General features: G+C 51.2%; 1 protein-coding gene across 2 annotated transcripts; it reads left to right on the forward strand.

Annotated features, from left to right (window-relative positions):
* Positions 1 to 588: 588 nt before the first annotated feature.
* Positions 589 to 17,812, forward strand: iffo2b (intermediate filament family orphan 2b). 2 transcript variants are annotated; one of them, XM_086149642.1, is made up of 8 exons: positions 589 to 1,514; positions 13,933 to 13,993; positions 14,693 to 14,788; positions 15,987 to 16,157; positions 16,363 to 16,511; positions 17,031 to 17,235; positions 17,315 to 17,413; positions 17,486 to 17,812. In XM_086149642.1, the coding sequence occupies exons 1-8, from the start codon at positions 1,051 to 1,053 to the stop codon at positions 17,717 to 17,719; spliced, it is 1,479 nt and encodes a 492-aa protein (XP_086005768.1). In that variant the 5' UTR covers positions 589 to 1,050; the 3' UTR covers positions 17,720 to 17,812. The 2 variants fall into 2 exon arrangements, with proteins under 2 accessions (XP_086005768.1, XP_086005769.1); XM_086149643.1 differs by having other exon boundaries at positions 17,061 to 17,235.
* The last annotated feature ends 1,311 nt before the right edge of the window (positions 17,813 to 19,123 follow it).

Here is a 19,123-nt window from a genome sequence, read left to right on the forward strand (position 1 = left end):
TATAATGAAATTGAGGTGCATCTCGAGTGTGTGCTGGTCACACACACACACACACACACACACACACACACACACACACACACACACACACACACACAAACATACACACACACACACAATGCTTAGGTGGATAGAAGGCAAAATGCACAGAAGTTTAGTTGCACAAAAATGACCGTGTATGAATGGGTAACAGCTGAATGTAACAGCCGAAGCTAAATCAGTGAAAGGTGATCACATGACGCGCCGTGGGCGATTATGAGCGGATGATGTCACCCCGTGGGAGGCAGGGCTGTTGAGACGACCCCGCAAATCACTTCCAAACGACCCGCCGGTCGTCCAACCGTTGGAACCAACCGGAAGTTTAATCATCCAACTAGTTGGAAAGAAAAAAAAAACGGAAAGCGTCCCAGGCCCCGATCCAGCTCCTGGAGGGTGGAGGTGGGAGGGGCTCCAGGCGGCCGATAGTGCCTAGTTTAGCACTTTGCAACCTGATCCTCGCAGATGACTGAGAGGCCGGGCCCTGCGGTCCCGCATCCTGCCAGTCCGCCGCACCGCGCCGCCGCCGACGCAGCCGCAAGTGACGGGGGGATGCCAGACGGGCGGAGGCGGGCCGGTTCTTCTCCGTCTGCAGACGCGACCTCGCCGAGCACCGGCAGCAGAAGCTCCACCAGCAGCTCCTGACGAAGCAAACCGGGAGGAGATGAGGGCGACGGGAAGCGGCGCGGCTCACTGCGGTCTGCGTCAAACCCCGCGCTGCTCCGGGAGATGATGCCCTCCCACACCTCGTGACGGACTTTCTCGTCGGTTGTGATTGTGTGGTTCGGGTCTCCAGGAGGTAAAGCGTGCGTGTGTGTGTGGGGTGTGAATGTGTGTGTGTGCGTGTGTGGGGGGGTTGTGATGGTCAACCGGTCTGCAGCCGCATCTGCATAGAGGGGGCTCCCGGAGCGGTGATGCCCAGATAAACGCCGACAAAAACAAACTAATAAACATCAACAACAGCAAGCGGCTCGGCTTCCGGCGCCCCCGCGGTTCGGCGTGGAGCTCCGAACCATGAACTCGTTGTTCTTCCCGGACGTGCCGGCGGCCCCGGTCCCCGGCGGCCCCTCGGGGACCAGCGCCCTGCGGAACGACCTGGGCTCCAACATCCATGTGCTCAAGACGCTCAACCTCCGTTTCCGTTGCTTCCTGGCCAAAGTCCATGAGCTGGAGCGGCGGAACAAGCTGCTGGAGAGCCAGCTGCAGCAAGCCCTGCAGAGACCGCACTACCGCGGCGTGTACGCCCGAGACGTGGCCGTGCAGACGGACGGCCCCGGGTCGCGGATGCCGGGCACCATCTGGAGCTTCACCCACGTCCGGCGCCACGGGGAGCGTTTCGAGACCCTACACGGACCCGGCGTGACGTGGACGCATCCGGACGGGGTCGGGGTGCAGATAGACACCATCACCCCGGAGCTGAGAGCCATCTACAACGTCCTGGCCAAAGTCAAGAGGGAGAGAGACGAGTACAAGAGAAAGTGAGTAAAGTCTCACACACACACACACACACACACACACACACACAGGACCCAGGTCTTCGTAATGCTGGAGTCCCCAGGATGGAACCCTGTGGGACTCCAGGATGGATGTGTATTATTGTTGCATGATTGTTGACTGCAGCGGTTAGCTCCTCCTCCTCACAGCCAGAAGGTCGCTGGTTGGATTCCTTCCTGTGTGGCGTCTCCATGTTCTCCCCGTGTCTGCGTGGGGTTCCTCAGGGTTCCTTCCACAGTCCAAACACATGCAGGAGGTTCACTGGAGACCCTACATTGTCCAGATGCATGAACGAGAGGGTGAATTGCCGACATGTGAATGGTGTCTGTCTACGCGGTGCTGTGATTGGCCAGTCACAGGTTAACCCGGGCTCTCAACCAATGACCGCTGGGGTGAATGAACTAATATTCACGTCATGATCCGATCTTTGTTATTATCATCAGCCCACACGGTCAAACGTCGACCGGTGAGGAGATCCGCCAACAGGTTATGGCGTGGGACCGGGTAAAGCTGACGGGTTCTTTTGGCCCAGATGTGAGGGTCACTTCCTGTCAGATGTGTGTGTCACTTCCTGTCTGGTGGGTGTGACGTGCCCCGACACTGTTCTCACTGTTCTCATGCGGTTCCTGAGGAAATTCCTCTGTATGTCTCAACTCAGCCGGATTGTTTTTGTTAATCCCCGGAGCCCCCCCCACCCCCCCGCCCCCGCCGCCGCGCCTCGGCCCCGGACGACCCGTTCCGCGGCCTGGCCGTCTTGGCTCGCCACCGGTGGGCGGCGAGCCAAGCAGCCGTCTGCTTCTGCTCGCCTGTCGTGATCCAAGCGCCGAGGCATTTCTTAACAAGGCTCCGCCGGTCATCCCGGACCAGAACCGGGACCAGGAGCTCAGAAGGCCCGCCCTCCTCCCCACCTCGGGGACATCCTGTCCAACCCTTTGGCACTTTCCTTTTTTGAGCATTGTCCCATCGTCCTCTGAGCCCGTCCTGCTGCTGGTGTTTCATCTCCGCGTCTCCGCCACGGTCACGTTTCACGCTTCGGCTCCTTCTTTTCTTTCTGGGCTCTTTTGTGCGCGGCCATTCCTCCGTCCTCCACCCCACCCCTGGCCATCCCTCCGCCCCTCTGCGCTGCGAAGACTGCTTTGTAAGGCCTCCTCAAACACCACCACCTCCACCACCCTGGTGATTTATTGAAGCCCCACCAGTGTGGACGCGCCGTGAGAGATGGATGGCCAGCTGCCGCCTGTCCCATTCGTCCTCTTCCATCCTCGTCACCGAGCGTTTAGCGGTTGGCGTTGCCTCCGGGCCCGCTCCCGCCAGCCGGAGGGGCTTCGTCGCCACAACGACTCATTGTGGGGTCCGTACAAAAGACCCTTACATGTAAACAACACCGGCTCGCACAAATATACATCTTAGAGGAAGATACATCGAAAGAGACGCCTATTACCGTCTAAAATATGTAACAACAGTGTAATAACAACATGCAAGAGCAAATTGTAACAGCTGTGTTATAACAACACACAAAATCGCACAAAAGCCAATATGTAATAATGATTTAATAACAGCGCGGCAAATCAAATGTGCAACAAACAACGCACAAAAATCAAGTATGTAACAACTGCGTAATAACAGTTCACAAAATCAAATATGTGATAAGCGTGTCATTGCAACGTGCAAGATCAAATATGTAACAGCCGTATTATAACAATGCATAAAGTCAAGTAGAAAACTACTGTGTAATAACAACATGCCAAATAAAATGTGTAATGACCGTGGAATGGCAACAAGCAAAGGTAAATATGTAACAACTTTGTAATAACAATGCGCAAAATCTTAACGCAACAGTGTAATAACATCATGCAAAACAATGCACAAAATCAAGTATGAAAACGACCATGTAATAACACGGCAAATGTGCAACGACTGTGTAATAATGTGCAAAATCAAATATGCAACAACTGCGCAAAACCAACATACAAAATCAAGTTTGTAACTGTGTTACATATAGTGCGTAAATACAAATACAAAACGACTGTGTAATAAGGGCACGCTAAATCAAATATGCAATGGCCGTGTAATTGCAACACCCAAAATCAAATATGTAACAACTGTGTAATAACACGTGAAATCAAATCTGTAGTGACTCTGTAATAAAAAAAAGCGTAAAATTAATGTTTAACAGTTGTGTAGTAAAAATGCGCAATAAAAACTACACAATAGCCGTGTAATAATATTGCGCAAAACCAAATTCGCAACAACCATGCAAGAACAAGGCACAAAATCAAATATGTAGCTATGGTGTAATAACAGTGCATGAAATCAAATGCGCAACCGTGGTGTAATTGCAATACGCAAATTATGTGCCGGAGGGGTGGGAAATAAAAAAAAAAAAAAAAAAACATGGTCAGGATGTCAAAGGTGGGGTGTGTGCACCCCTCTCCCCCACACACACACACACTCTTGTGTCACTGTGAAATGCTTCATGGCCGCCGCCGTGCCTCCGAACCCCTCAAACGGCGTCCGGAGCTCCACTGCCGTCGCCGTGATTCCACGCCGAACGTTTGGCCGGTCGAATCGGAGGCGGTTCTGTTGACGGGGCAGACATTTTTTCTGCGAGTTAGCGCCCATTGGAGGATCCCAGGCGGCGTCGGAGGACGTCCCGCAAGGCAGGAAGTCGTTCTCTGGCAGGGTTTGATCGGGGCGGCTGATCAGCCGGTGACCCCGACCCTCCGTTAGGGTTCCTCCCTTCCTGTTCTCCCCGCGTCCCAGCAGATGTTCAGCTGCGGCACGGAACTGGAAGCCGTCCGCCGCCTCCGGGGACATTTTTTTTTTCTTTCCCATGAATAATTCAGGCGTGGCTAGACTTATCCGCGGCTGGATCAATTTGACGGCGGGTTCTGATGTCACTTCCTGTTCGGGTCTCTGACCAGAAAGGACGAGTTAATCGGGTGGCATTTTTAGACGGCGCCGCGCCCGTCGTCCTCCTCTCATTCCCGTCTTTGCCGCTGACCTCCTGCGTATAATCCAGCCGGGCTTTTCTAGAGAGGGATTTGGTTTAAGCCGCCGCTGCCGAGGCCTCCAACCTCCAGCAGAGCCGTCGCCACAATGGCACGAAGGTCTCATCCATGGCGGAAAGGGGGGGCAAAGGGCGACGGGGTCTGGAGAGACTTCCTGCCGAGGAGACACAGAGGGTCCGGTTCAGTCACGGCACTGAGCTTCACATTCCTGAGATTCTTCTTCTCCTCGTCTGCTTGTGTGGGAGCTGCCGCTTCTCCGGAGTGGAATCTCATTAAAAAAAAGTGTGAGCTTTTATTTTGGAAGTTCCTCCTACGGGATGGAGCTCAGGGTAAACCCTCCGGAGATCTTCTCCAACGGGGTCAGAGGGTCTGGAGATAACACAGCGGTGAGGAACGTATGGAACGCTGCACCGCCCTGTAGATGAACCTCAGGGGTGGTGCTCGTTTTGAGTCCAGACCCTCCCCCACCCCCCAAAAAAATCAATTTTACAGCATGAGCCTGCCTTGATCAGGGGAGAGAACGCCATCATCTCAGGAGAACTTCCCTGCGAACGTGGACTTAATATTGATTGGAGCAGAAGGAAACGTCTGAAGGAAACATCAGCAGGGGTTTAGTTCAAACAGAAGGTCGGCGCCGCTGGAGAAACGTTGGTGTTTCCCCTGCAAATGCTCTCCTGCCTGGGTTCTCCGTCATCCTCCAACAGTCCAGAAAGAGTCAGCAGGTCCATTGGAGACTCTTAAGTGTCTGGAGGTGTGAATGAGAGGCTGAACGGCAGGATGATTGACAGCTGACCCAGGTTAAGTCCCGCCTCCTACCCTGGGATTGTTGGGATTGGCTTAGCTCAGGTCGGAAAGCATTGGATTCAGATTCCGAGCAAAGTCTAGGTTTTAACCTGGGAGTCTTTGTCCAGACCGGGCACTCCGTACCTAGACATGGTTCCACACACTGTCATGGTGCTTCTGACAGGTGTGTGTTCCTAGAAGACACAAAAGGTGTTTGCCCAGGTGTGTTTGTTGACACCACCCAGATTTCCTCCGCCCACCTTTGTCTTCTGTTTTAACCCCCCCGCCCCCCGGGCCGCCCCAGCGTGCTCGCTCCTCTTCTGAAGGAATCTCACGGATCCTCGTCATTTGTCATACGAGTGCCTGAAGGCCTTCATTAAAGGATCAGGGGAGGGAGCGCTGGGGTTTGTTTGTCCAAACCCAGGAGCTCTGGTTGGTGAAGGTGGCGCTGCTGTTCATTGTGGTGCATCTACACCTCCCTGGGTTCATGTACTTCCTCCATGTAGAACACACCACCTCTGTCCTTCCTCTTGCGTCTTGAAGATCTACCACCTTTTGAGTCCTTGTCTTACAAACACCAGGAGGACCTGGGTCTTCTCCTGAGGCAAAAAGGAGGGATCCTGACCAGATGGAGAGAAGCAGTGGCTCTCCTCCTCAAGCTACCATCCAGTCATGATGGAGGAGGTAAGGCGGGGCCTATGATCCCAGGAGCTCAGTTGTTGATGCCCCCTTGTAGGTTCACCCTTTGCATCCACGTCCTACATGAGGGTACAGACAAAGAAGCTCAGAAGACCCCTTAAGATGGAAGGCAACAAATGGACCTAGTCTACCCCTTGTGTTGTCTTGCGGGTCAAAAGTGACCCACTACCATGTTTAGCTGTAGAAAAAACACCTTAACCTATTTTTTTCCAACTTGAAATTTCATGACTTTTCCTAAAGAGATCCCATAATTAGATAATTTTTTGTTTATGTTTCCATGTGGGCTGTACACCACTAGGGTACAAAGAGGGGAGTAAACACAATGTTAAGATCGCACGAGGGCTACCATCAAGCTCCTGGTTCTGGAGAGGTGAGAGCCTGTAAGGACCTTGTTCTTGTGGGGTCACCACCCGAGGGAGGGGCCGAGGGGGGGTCGGGTGGTTGTCAAAGTTGGGGACATTGGCGGTCCAATCCTCGGCTGTCTCTTGGAGCATGGATCCAGAGCTCTGGTCGGTGAACATCTTCACAAATTGTCCGTGCCTCCAGGCGTTGATGGAAGGATGCCTTCCTCTTCATCAGAACGCTCCCTACAACTTAATCATCTTTAATAGTTTCAAAGAGGCGACGCCTTCCGCAGGTCTCCGTCAGGAGTCACGGAGGCCGGGACTCCCGAGAGCCTCCTCCACCCACAGCTGCGTCCTGGAGAAGGGCGAGTCCGGCCCACGCCCCGCGCTTCGCTGGAAACAATCTAGTAAATGTTTAAAAAGAAAGTTTCAACGTGTTTGGACAGCTCGTCCAAACTGTCCGCCGCCCCTCGGAGTCCTGCCGCTGCTTGCTGCATCTGCTCTGCCAAGGAACACCCTGAGTCGCCCGGAGATCATGACGTTCTGGGTCGGTTCAGACTGGAGCTCAGTGGCTGACTCATCCCTGCTCAGAGGCTTCGGAATTTAAAGAATGCTTGATGAAGCACCAAAATAATAATTGATAACAATTAAAGTCTTTTTCGGTTTTACTCAAGACCAGGAAAGACTGAAGAGGCTTTCCTCCTGGGACATCGGGATGATGATCTGATGATGATCCGGAGCCTCTTAGGGGAACGTGGAGGAACGTGGCCGGTTCCTGGATGGAGGTTTGAATGAAGATGAAGAAGACGGGCTGGGGGGGGGGGGGGGGGGGGGGGGGTGTCACAGGGTGATTGACAGGTGGTCCGGGGTAAAACCCACAACCCTGTGAGCAGGACAGCTGGTGAAGAGACAGAGATGGTCTCAGAAGATCCCGAGTTCAACCATGATGCTCGGCGTGGTCTTGAGGTTATCCTTCTTGCGGCGCCGTCCGACATGATGGAGTGAGACGAGCATTAATCTACATGCATGCTGGACGCCGGCCAGCGGCGGGTGGTTACCATGGATACGGGAGGACCGTGTGATGGAAGACGAGTGTGTGTATGTGTGTGTGTGTGTGTGTGTGTCATGGATATGGTTTGAGGAAGGACAAATAAAGCTGGCTTTGACCTTGGACTTCTGTCTGGCCAGCAGAGAACAGGAACCCCCCCAATTAGACAACAGGATGGTCTCTTCCACTTCCCAGGACCGTACCATTTGTCCCATCAAAAACCTCACATCAGGACGCTTTTCCTATCATGCCCCCAAATGGAATCAGTCTGAGCGTGTGTGTGTGATGAAAACACACACATACACACACACACCCTTTCCTGAGGGGTGACGTGATGTAGGACCATATAGACACCTATAGAGCTGATGGAAGCTACCAGACCCTCCTCTGTTATTCATGTGCATGTGTGTGCGTGTGTGTGTGTGTGTGTGTGTGTGTGTGCGCGCGCCTCGTGGCCGAGCGCTGCGTGTTTGTCCTGCACGCTATCGCTATCGATCCGCGCGTCTGTTATCATGTAGCACTTCCTACTCCCCGTGAGAATTTATGGTCGCGGCTCACAGTGGCGCCGCCGTCGGGCTCACTGGCTTCAGAAGGAGAAAAAGAGGATTCTGATGAGGGTTGAGGGAGTTGATGGAGATCATTTCTCCAATCAGATGAAGGTCGGTGAGGAATACCTGCGTTATTACAATGTAATAACAATACTTTGAGCAGGATGCATGACAACACATTCTTATAAGGCTCTTTCCGACTGCATGGAAAAATGAAAATCTAGAGGAACCTGCGTTCTCACACAGAACGTCCACCGAAGCAGAAGAAGATGTTTACAAACGGTCCCGGACCTCGGGAACGTCAGAACACCAGAATAAAATGCTATGTTATGTCCGGGACCTGCGCATGAATGCGCCACATGTTGTTCCCGGTCCTGCAGAGGGACCAGGCAGGTTCTCAGGCCTGCTCTGCACAACGGAAAAATAACAAAACCTCCGTGTCCTCCGGGCTGAGATTAAGAGGGTGTTGTCTGGCGTGAGAATGGCGGCGGCGGCAGCGGCGGCGGCGGCGGCGGCCTAACCCGTTGGGCCCCACCCTCTTTTCTCTCTGATCTGTTACTCAACAAGGCGGCGTCCCCCCATTCAACAAACACCGGTAGGAGCGGGAAAATGCCTTCCGGCATGTGTGTGCGCTATGTGTGTGTGTGTGTGTGTGTCTGGGCCTATACAGGGAAAAGCAATAACATGTCTAGATTGAAGGGCGTGAAGCTTCTCAAGGTGAGAAGCGGTTGAACAAATGAGAGTTTTACCACTGTACAATTTGTTAATAGCACAGTGAGAATGAGAGAAAGTCAAAAAGTCAAAGTCAGCTTGATTTTCAATTTCTCTGCATGTACCAGACATACAGGAATGTCTCAGAAAATTAGAATATTGTGATAAAGCTCTTTATCTTCTGTAATGCAATTACAAAAATAAAAATGTCATACATTCTGGATTCATTACAAATCAACTGAAATATTGCAAGCCTTTTATTATTTTAATATTGCTGATTATGGCTTCCATCTAAAGAAAAATCAAAAATCCTATCTCAAAATATTAGAATAACATGAAAAAGTAAATTTTGTTTTTTTAATTGCATTACAGAAGATAAAGAACTTTATCACAATATTCTAATTTTCTGAGACAGTCCTGTACAGAGAAAAGTGTCGGATACCGTAGAAGACTTTCAGCCAGAATGAAAGGAAAGCTGTGGTTAGACCAGCGACGCTGTATGGACTAGAAAAAATGAAGAAATGACGAAAAGTATGTTACAATGACGAAAAGACAGGAGGCAGAGTTGCGTGTGTATAGGTTTACATATATTCATATAGAAATTGTAAACATATGAAATAAAAATAATTTACTGAATATATGAACCAGTGGACTTAAAATAAAACGGATGAATTAATAAATATACGAACATGAATTAATAGATTCATAATGTTAAATACGTTAATATTAATTGTATAAGTTCATATCTAATAAAATGAAAATAAATGCCCAAATAGATTTGAATGTTGAATTTTGGTTCATCTAGTTTTTGATAATTATGACATTTGTAGAAACCAAAAAAAATAAAAATATAAATGTAGATTTTTTTTTTTTTCAAAAATAGTTGAAAAAAAGGCACTTAGACAATCTTACACAATCACAGTAACATGAAATTAACAAAACAATAATAATAACAGAGAGCAAATTAACAGTAAAGTGCCCTGTTACATTAAACTGAGGTATGAACTGTAAAGTGCACGCAGATACACACTAACTGAATGAGAGAGGAGTAACAGAAGTTTTTTATTTGTGTACAGTTTAGTGCAAAGGTCAGTAGGTAGTACCATAAATGGTGTATGAGGGAGAAGAAATAAAAAATAATCAACTGACAGAAATGGTAAAATTCTTATTAATATATGTATTTGTAGCCGTCTCGACACAGGAAGCGCCGGAGTGGATGTTAGCAAGATAACCGGGCACCAGAGTTTGTTGTTCCCGAGCGCCGCATCAGGAAAGGCGGCGACTGCATGGGAGACACCGGCCGCTAGCATGTAGCTTAGCATTTGGCTCCATAAACCGCGTGTCCAGGCCTTCCGGTTTAGCATCGACTTTGTGATTTCTAATTCTCTGATTCATACCACTTCTAAAACATCTAGCTTAGCATTTGGCTACATGAATGGTAATGAAACCTTGGAGATAATAGGAGGCTAAATAAGTGTTTTTCTCAGTGTGTGTGTGGTGAATATGAATTATCTTGATATAAATTAAAATCCACCCACGGGCCTCACCGTGAACACCTCCTACTGTCACAGGGGTAAAAGCCGAAGATATGGATTGAACCCGCGGTACGTCCTCTAGACCAGGGGTGGGCAAACTTTTTGGTTCAGGGTCCGGGCCAGCTCAAGATACGATACACAAAAAAAAAAAGCATTTGTAAACAGTACATATCAAATATAAACAGAATAAAGCATTGCAGTGTTAACATACCTTATAGAGGGAACAGTGTCGCTGATCACTGTCGATCATCAGTGTTCTCACGCAGCTCGAAAAATTAAATCATCTCCTGTTTTGGCTCCCACACGCTTTGACATACTTTCCCCAAAGCGAGTCCCTCTGATCAGCATCAGTTTCTTCAAGAAAATTAATAAACTGACAATGGTGCTCGAATAAAGTTTCACAACTGGATTCGCTATGTGGTCAAGCTGCACTGCAGATTTACACGGTGCTTCCTGGTGAATTATGCAGTGTAGGAAAATGTCCTATTTCACCCTGTCTTGGATTCTTTTGAGCAGCACGAAGTTTTTTCCCGTCCGATCTGGTGATCCATCTGTGGTAAAGTTGGCAAGCGTACTCCGAGGTACCTTGCACCTCTTTATGACCGCCGACATGCTGTTATATAAATCCTCTCCCTGTGTTTTACCTTTTAGGAACTCCATAGCCAAAAACTCCAAGGTTATCTCAAAATTTTCAGTAATCCCTCTGATTACAATTAAATGTCACTGCTTTTGTTCAGTACCAAAGAATATAGTTTAAATGACTTTGCTTTTTTGTTTAGCTTGCTTGTTAAGGGTTTGTCAATTACTTCAAAATGGCATGTCCTCTGTGATAAGCTAATTTTTTCAAATTTGTTCTTGCTCTAAGGACATAAAATACATGCCGTCTCTACCATGCACTCTTTGAGGGGGAAGCTTGATGGATTTTGCTAATTTGAAATAACTTATACTGGGCAAATAACGTACTCGTATTTGATTCTTGGATGGAAGTTGTTCAGATAAAGGTATTTTGCTGAGCCTGCAAGCTAGCTATGAGTGGTAGCCGTCTATTCTTGCGTTGACGGGTTGTTGCCGTAGTTAGCATGCTTGGTGGAAAAGTGACGACTGATGTTGTATTCCTTTAAAACCACAACCGAACTTCAGTAAAAAGTATTCAGTTGTCCGTTCCTTATTTAACACCCAGTGCTTACTGTTGACTTTTCTTTTCTTTGACATTGCTGCAGATGGGTTCCCAGGATTGGAAGAGTGATAACAGGAAGTGACTTGGGCTCCGCAAAATCAAGTCATCGCATTTACTGCCCCACCTGGTGGTGAATTACAATTCAAAAGTCAAATGAATGCAATCATTCGCATCAAGTATGAATACTTTAGCAATCTTTGGGGGGCCAGATTAAAAAGACCAACGGGCCGGATGTGGCCCGCGGGCCGTAGTTTGCCCATCCCTGCTCCGGACCTTTTTTGTTTCACTCCTGGTTCATGTTTCATGCTATGATGTGAATATCAAATGAGTAGAATTCCATGTAGTTTTTCTCGTGCTTTTGTTGCTTTGTGCCGATGCCAGGCTTCTTCCCAAGTTCATTTTTGTGAGAATTCTGGGAGAAAAAAAGACTTAAAAAAAAGGGATTCTTCTTTATTCGGGGCTCCGGTGGACATGAATGCATATTGGGCGCTCTGTATTTTTTTTCTTTTTGGTATTTAGTTGGCCTTAATTTGTTCCATCAAAAATAAAATTTAAATTAAAAATGCCACACCCCTCCCTCCCTCCCGATGGAGAGCGGTCTTTGCGTCTGCTGTTAGATGAACGTCTGGTCTCCGTCCGTCCCGCTGCCTTTGCCCTTGTAAGGAGACTCCGGGTGTGTTTGTGGGGGGGGCAGGTGATGGACTGCCTCTGCTATGTCCAAGTGTCATCTCAATTCGGCTCTGACTTTTATATTTTCCTTGGATGGCGCTGGTTTCCTCGTTTGCTCCAGACATCTGATTAATCATCAAATTGATTGATTTGAGCGGTAATTGAATAATTGAATGGTGGGATCATCGGCAGTGGCGGGGTTGGGGGGGGTGGCAGCGATCCAATCGGCGGTCAGCATGCGAGCGAACCTGGAAGCTGCGAGTGTGTCTGCGTGCCTGTAAAGGCCTCCATTAGCGGTACTTGACATAAATAAGCCTGACATGTTATTGGATGGAGAGGAGGTGGAGGAGGGACCCCCCACCCCCTTCCCACCCCCCCCCCGCCTGTCGATATAATTGTACAGCGACAACGTGAGATGCTGCAAACAGCCAGCTTCTTTGTGGAGGGCGGTGATGTGGCGCTGGACCGCGGTGACCTCAGCCACCCCCCCAGCCCCAAGTGTTGGAGACGGGGGGAAGCGGCGCTGCCAGCTTTACTGTCTTTTTACGAGGGTCTGCCCCCCCCCCCGACACACACACACCCGCCATGGGAATTCTTCTCTCTAATGAGATGGGGAACACGGAGTTCTGCTCGGGAACGTGAATCTCTGTTGACGCATGTTTGCGGGGAACCGCCGCGACTCCTTGGTGCATTTCTGACGTCAACCCCCCTTCCATAAACTCTCACCCCAAACACCCCTGCAGAATCCGGCCCCTGTTCTCAATTCCAGACCTGGCCGGGGCTTCTGAAAAAAAAAAAACCCACATAAAATCCGACACACACACACACACACACGCGCACTCAATCTGAGTCACAAATGAGTGACTGGGTTTCTTTCCTTCGCCGCCATCGGTGGCTCAGCGTCCCGCGGGCCTTCTCAATGAATTCCTCCGCTATTATTAATCTCTTTTGGGGGGCGGGGGGGGGTCCATGACTCAGCTCGCCTGCTACTTCATTTCCCCAGGAAACAAAAGGCAGTGATGCACTCATGCACGCACAAACACACACACACACACACACACTCATCTCTATCAGATAGGCCCCTTATTTTTGTTGTTGCAGCTGCCACCGTGCAGATGAGTGGTATCTACATCACCCAGGGGTGTGTGTGTGTGTGAGGATGGGGGTGCTGGAGGGGGGGGGGGGGGGAGAAACCGATGCTGTTAATTTTAGCCTGCAGCGGCGATGAGGTCTAGCACTTTTTTTTTATTTTAAGCCCCGCCAGCAGCAAGACCAAGGGCTATCAGTGCATCAGCCGGTTGATGAGATGTTTGTGGTCCCTCAACCCACCACCACCCCCTCCCAACCCTTCCCTCCCCAGCACAGGGTGACAGTAGAACACCATCTTTCTTCTTGTGTCAATTTTCACTCCTGCGCTAGCTGGTCATATAGCATCACATAGCTTGCCACTAACATGCTAACAGGCTAGTGCCAACTGCGGACTCTTTAGGACCCACCCCGTCATGAATTAGCGATCCTCCTGTTAGCATGCTACTGTTAGCATCAAGTGCTCCTGCGCGTCAACGATTGGGATGGATGGTGGCTGCTTCCTTAGTTACGTGCATGGCTTCACTTGGAGACGGTGAGCTCAGGTTGCCATGGAGACCCCCCCCCCCCCCCCCCCCGTTACGGAGGTCAGTTCCCAGGCTCTGCTCTTCTTTGTGGCAGCAGGGGCTTTGAAGGCACCTGACGGAGGGAGATGAAGACAAAGGACTGGGTGTGACCTCCACCCACCCAGTGTTGGAGGTGTTATGTAACCAGAGATGGGACCATTACCCCCCCGCCTCCCCTCCCTCAGGGGCAACAAAGTAACCCACCTTTTCTTCTGTGTGTTGCAGATGGGAGGAGGAGGTGTCCAGGCGCCAGCAGGTGGAATCCACGGTGGAGACTCTGCAGCAGGTCAGCACTTTACACTCCGTTGGGAAGTACACACAAGTACTATAAAAGTAGGGGTACTCCTGGTGGGGGGACCTACACAATCTCCAAGACCTGTGTGGGCCCTCAGAACCCTTGTTAGAAAAGGAGAAGGTTCCTGACCCAGTTTCCGTGAAACCTGAACGCCTCTTAGGCGCAGGGTGGAGATCTGAGGATGGCGGTAGGGGTTTCAGATGATCGGATGACGGACAGAGGAAAGCGAGATGGCCGATGGAGTCTGGCATGAGAAGGTGGAGGTAGAGGAGAGATGAATCCCACTGACCTCCTCCAGCAGCTTCCCAGGTTCCTCCTAGTAGAGCAGCCTAAGGGGAGTCGCTGGACTATAAGATGTCTGTTCCTGGTTCCTGATAGTCAGCCAGGTGTTCCTGCTCGGGTTCTATCAGTGTTTTCTCTCCATGTTCTCCATCTTGCTCCTCACAGTCCAAAAACAGGCAGCAGGTTCCTTGAAAACCGTAGTCTGGGATTGACAGAGTGATTGGCTGCAGGACAAAGTCCAGCCATGTTCATGAACTCCGATAAAAACACATTTACGGCCCTGAACTTTTGAGTGTGACAGACATGCACAACGGAGTGTTACACACACACGCACACAAACACACACAGGTGTGTCGCACTGTTAATATCTCCTTATCTGCCGCTCCTTTTTTGATTCCTGTCCACCAGAGGGCCCAGGAGTCGTTGGAGATCCAGGACGACCTGAGCGAGAAGGTGGAGCGGCTGCGTACGGAGCTGGTGGTCTACAAGAGCCTGATGAGTGATGTAAGTCCTGGTCCATGGCCTGCTTAGGAACCTTCAGAACCTTCTCCGCTGTAGCTCTCCAGCTCCTCTGTCACTGGAAGCCATTAAAAAAAATAAACGCCCAAACAGCAGCTGTAGCTCACTACCCGTCCCGTGGCGCCTGCCTGGTTCCTCGCCAGCTCCGCCGCCGGTCAAATCCATCCAGATGTTGCTTTTCTTGGGGGGGGGTTGTTGATGTTTTCCCCGCTCGGCTTCTTTCTGGCCGCGCTGGTCTTCTTCATGATTTTCTCTGTGTCCCGTGCATCACCGCCACACCTGAATCCAGAGGCAGGTAAGTGACCCTCCGGCTACGCCCCATCGTGTTTAGACCCCCCACACCAGAAGAAACCATAGCGGGGGGGAGGAGGGTGCAAACAAGCTGAAGAATATATTCTCGCAAACTAGAAAAATATAGAAGCGTATTTAAATATGAAGGTGTTGCAGCTGTTGGCTCCTCCTCCTCACAGCCAGAAGGTTGGATTTCCACAGGGAGCCTTCCTGTGTGGAGTCTCCATGTTCTCCCCGTGTCTGCTTGGGGTTCCTCAGGGTTCTCCGTGTTCCTCCCACGGTCCAAACACATGCAGGAGGTTCACTGGAGACCCTTCATTGTCCAGAGAACTGTCCTGTTTAGCAGCAACTGTTAGCACTGCTCACATTGAGCGCTAACAGCGGTGTTCCTGTCGAGCACTAACAGTGAGCTCCACTCCTGTTGAGCGCTAGCAGTTAGCACCACCACTGTCAAGGGCTAACAGTTGGCGCCTCTCCTGTCGAGCGCTAACGGTTAGCACACCCCTGTCAAGTGCTAACAGTTAGCACCTCTCCTGTTGAACGCTAACAGTTAGCACTAGTCCCATCGAGTGCAAACAGTCAGCACCACTCCTGCTGAACCATTAAAGTTAGCACCAGTCCCTTCGTGTGCTAGCAGTTAGCACCAGTCCCGTCTAGTGCTAACAGTTAGCACCACTCCTGTCCAGTGCTAACAGTTAGCGCCACTCCTGCTGAACGCTAAAAGATAGAACCAGTCCCGTCGAGTGCTAGCAGTTAGCACCAGTCCCGTCGAGCGCTAACGAATAGCACCACTCCTGTAGAGTGCAAACGGTTAGCACCGCTCCTATTCAGCGCTAGCAGTTAGCACCCCTCCCGTCAGGCGCTAATGTCGTCTGCGTCCCTCTGCCTGCAGCAAATGACCGACCTGGACTCCAAGATCCAGGAGAAAGCCCGGCACGTGGACATGGACATCTGCCGGCGGATCGACATCACTGCCAAGCTCTGCGACGTGGCCCAGCAGCGCAACTCGGAGGACATGACCAAGATGTTCAACGTCAGCCCGGCCAGGTCGCTGCCGGAGAGGGTGCGTGCGCTGCCACCGCTACCGCCATCGCTCAATAAAAGAAACATTTGTGGAGAAACCAGTCAGCATGTTTCTGAGGAAACCGGAGCTTCGGCGGGACTGATGCTCTCTATCACCGGCTGACCCTCCGGAGAGTTCACGGCCACACACTCACACATACACACCATAGATTCAACCAGTATGTGTGTGTGTGTGTGTTTCCCAGGGTGCCGTGGCGTGCTGCAAGAGGAAAGAGCAAAAAGCCCCGTCGGACGACGACAGTTCAGAGATGGACGCGGAGCCCAGCCCCTCGGAGGAGGACGTCCCGGGGACGCTCAATATCACCGACGAGATGAAGCGCATGCTCAATCAGCTGTAAGCGCCCATTCACCGGCGCCGCGCCACCCCGAGTTTCGCGTCTTGACACCTGCTAAACCGTAGGAGGCCTCGTTCACACCAAGCCAGACACTGGTTTGGATAAAAATAGAAAAGGCACCGGTCTTAACAACCCTCTCCTTATGTATCTAAATGATATGAATACATTAGCGATCGCAGACCGGCCGTCCCGGGAAGACGCAGTTAATAATTCATGAATCCATGACTGCACGGATTTTCCATCACGAATCAAGGCCGGTGTTTCGCACCTCAACGCTACATGACAGGAAGTCCATTTAAGGTTAACCCTCTTGCTTCTTAGTTAAGACTCCATATTAATAACGCCGCCGTTAGTATCCTGTTGACTAACCCATTACTTATTTACTAACCGCTAGCTTAGCGCTGCCGTAAATCCTGCTGCTGCACGCACTCAGTCCGGTGGCTGGTTTTACTATTCTCTTTCTCCTGCTCTTCTCTTTCTCCTCTCCTCCTTCTCCCCCTTTCCTCCCTCCCGCACAGACATTGTTCAGATAACTCCTCTGTTACCAGGCGCGAGACCTTCGACATTGACGACGACGACTGTGACAGCCTGACGTGGGAGGAGAACGAGGAGACCCTGCTACTGTGGGAGGACTTCGCCAACTACAACCTGCCGTGCACCATTGCCGCGGCGCCCGCCACCGCCGGCGTGCCCACCGAGGGCAACAGCGAAGGCGCGGACCCGGTGAGTCATTAGCGGGCGAGTCATTGCCATAGCAACCCCCGCGGGAAGATTAATATGTCCACACCCCCCCTCTTTCCAGGACTCTCAGGACGGAAGCCTCGGCAGCCTCATCGACGAGACGGAGTCACTGTTCAAGACCCGAGAGCAGGAGTACCAGGAGACCATTGGGCAGATCGAGGTAGGCGGCAGCGACGACGGTGGCGGCAGCGGGCTCCTCGGCTACTAACCACCTCCGTCCCGCCTCTCTCAGATGGAGCTCGCCACCGCCAAAAGCGACATGAACCGCCACCTGCACGAGTACATGGAGATGTGCAGCATGAAGCGCGGCCTGGACGTGCAGATGGAGACGTGCCGGCGGATGATCAAGGGGGGCCGGAACTCGCCCTCCGTCAGCTCGGTGGCGAGCAGCGACTCAGGGAACACGGAGGAGATCCAGGACGAGATCTCCGACAAGGACGCGGAGGCCGAGGGCCCCGTCAGTTGATGGCTGGATGGCTGGGTTTCCCCCCGCCTTCGCCGTCCCCCCCTGCCCCCCCGCCATCAAAGGGGTTAAAAGTGTAAAGATGTTCGGAAACTGCTCGGGAGTGTGTGTGTGTGTGTGTGTGTGTGTGTTTGGGGGGGGTCCAACATTAACCCGGGCCTGTTGGACCTTCTCTACGCTCTAGAGGTCACGCTCAATGACACAGGCTCGGAACTGGTGCTTTTTCCGTTGTCCAGATGTAGAGGTGGGGGCGGGTGGAGGCGTTCGGGCTCCATAGAGAGAGGAGGTGAGTCGGGAGCTCCACGTGGAACACAGAACCCGCGGTGGACGGGCGGAGATCTTTTTCTATATTCTTATCTGAGATCCTTTTTTTCTAAAGGCAGTTGAAAATAGTACATATTGTGCTCCACCTTCCACTGACACCAAGCATCTTCGCATCCATTACAGCAGCCAGGATGTCTCCCCACCCACCCACCCACCCACGCCCACCGGGACGCCTTCCGTTCCCCTTCATTTGTCCTCTAAAAGAAAAGCTCTTCAGCTGTGAGGCCGGGCTGAGTATAGACAATCCCAATTCAACTGCTGGAGTAGTCGGGCGGGGGCAGGGCTACACGCCGCGGGCCGACCGGCACCGACCGAGGAAAGGAGCGCGGCCTTCTGACGCATCGGTGCACTACTAACGTTCTATGCAATCCAGCAGGCCTTATCTTCTCCGGACGGCCCCCCCCATCTTCACCTCCACCGTGTTTCACCTAGAACCAGTGCTTAGCCTTTTATGCAAAGCAGGAGTTTTCTACGTCTCATGTGAAGAGCTTATTTTTCCCGTACTGTCCGGTAAAGGGCGCCCCCTACGTTCGCACAGTGGTTTTGCCTTACGCCATCTTCTTTATTTCGAGCAAACCGACGGGGAGGGGACATAACAGACATCCTGGAAGCTCCTTCAGCGAAAAACCAAAGGACATATTCAGTCTCCGTCTGGTGGTTTCCAGATTTTGCGGTGGTTTTGCTGCCTGCAGTACCACTCTGTACCAGTAGAGGGCTCTGGCCACACTGACGTACCCCAAACCCCAGAGGCCTTTTTCAGTTCCTGCTGGTCAAGTTCAGAAGAGGGCTGGACCATGAATGTGCGAGTGTGTGTGTGTGTATGTATGTGTGTGTTGAGAAGACTCCCCCCCCCCATGCCCAAGTCATACCATTGCGCTTTCAATTTTTTTTTTCTCAAAAATTATTTAACATTTTCGCAACCGATCCTCGTCACCGACGGCGAGGGAAACCCCACAAGAAAACAAGCTTTTTGATTTGCCGCAATTAGCAAGATGGAACACAGAGGGCGTTCCGCTGTTTTGGCCCAGACAAAAGCGTCTCATCACATTTCTCAACCCGACGGGTACGTCGGCCTCCTGTCTG

Source organism: Fistularia commersonii, chromosome 7, assembly GCF_037954325.1.
Source record: "Fistularia commersonii isolate RoL2024-O1a breed Wild chromosome 7, RoL_Fcom_v1.0, whole genome shotgun sequence".
NCBI classification, from domain to species: domain Eukaryota; kingdom Metazoa; phylum Chordata; class Actinopteri; order Syngnathiformes; family Fistulariidae; genus Fistularia; species Fistularia commersonii.

What these genes read in the sequence shown, in the direction of transcription:
- iffo2b (XM_086149642.1), top strand. Translation starts at nt 1,051, where the DNA reads ATGAACTCGTTGTTCTTCCCGGACGTGCCGGCGGCCCCGGTCCCCGGC. An exon ending in ACAAGAGCCTGATGAGTGAT is followed by an intron (nt 14,789 to 15,986) that starts GTAAGTCCTGGT and finishes CTCTGCCTGCAG; the next exon opens with CAAATGACCGACCTGGACTC. An exon ending in AAGCGCATGCTCAATCAGCT is followed by an intron (nt 16,512 to 17,030) that starts GTAAGCGCCCAT and finishes CCTCCCGCACAG; the next exon opens with ACATTGTTCAGATAACTCCT.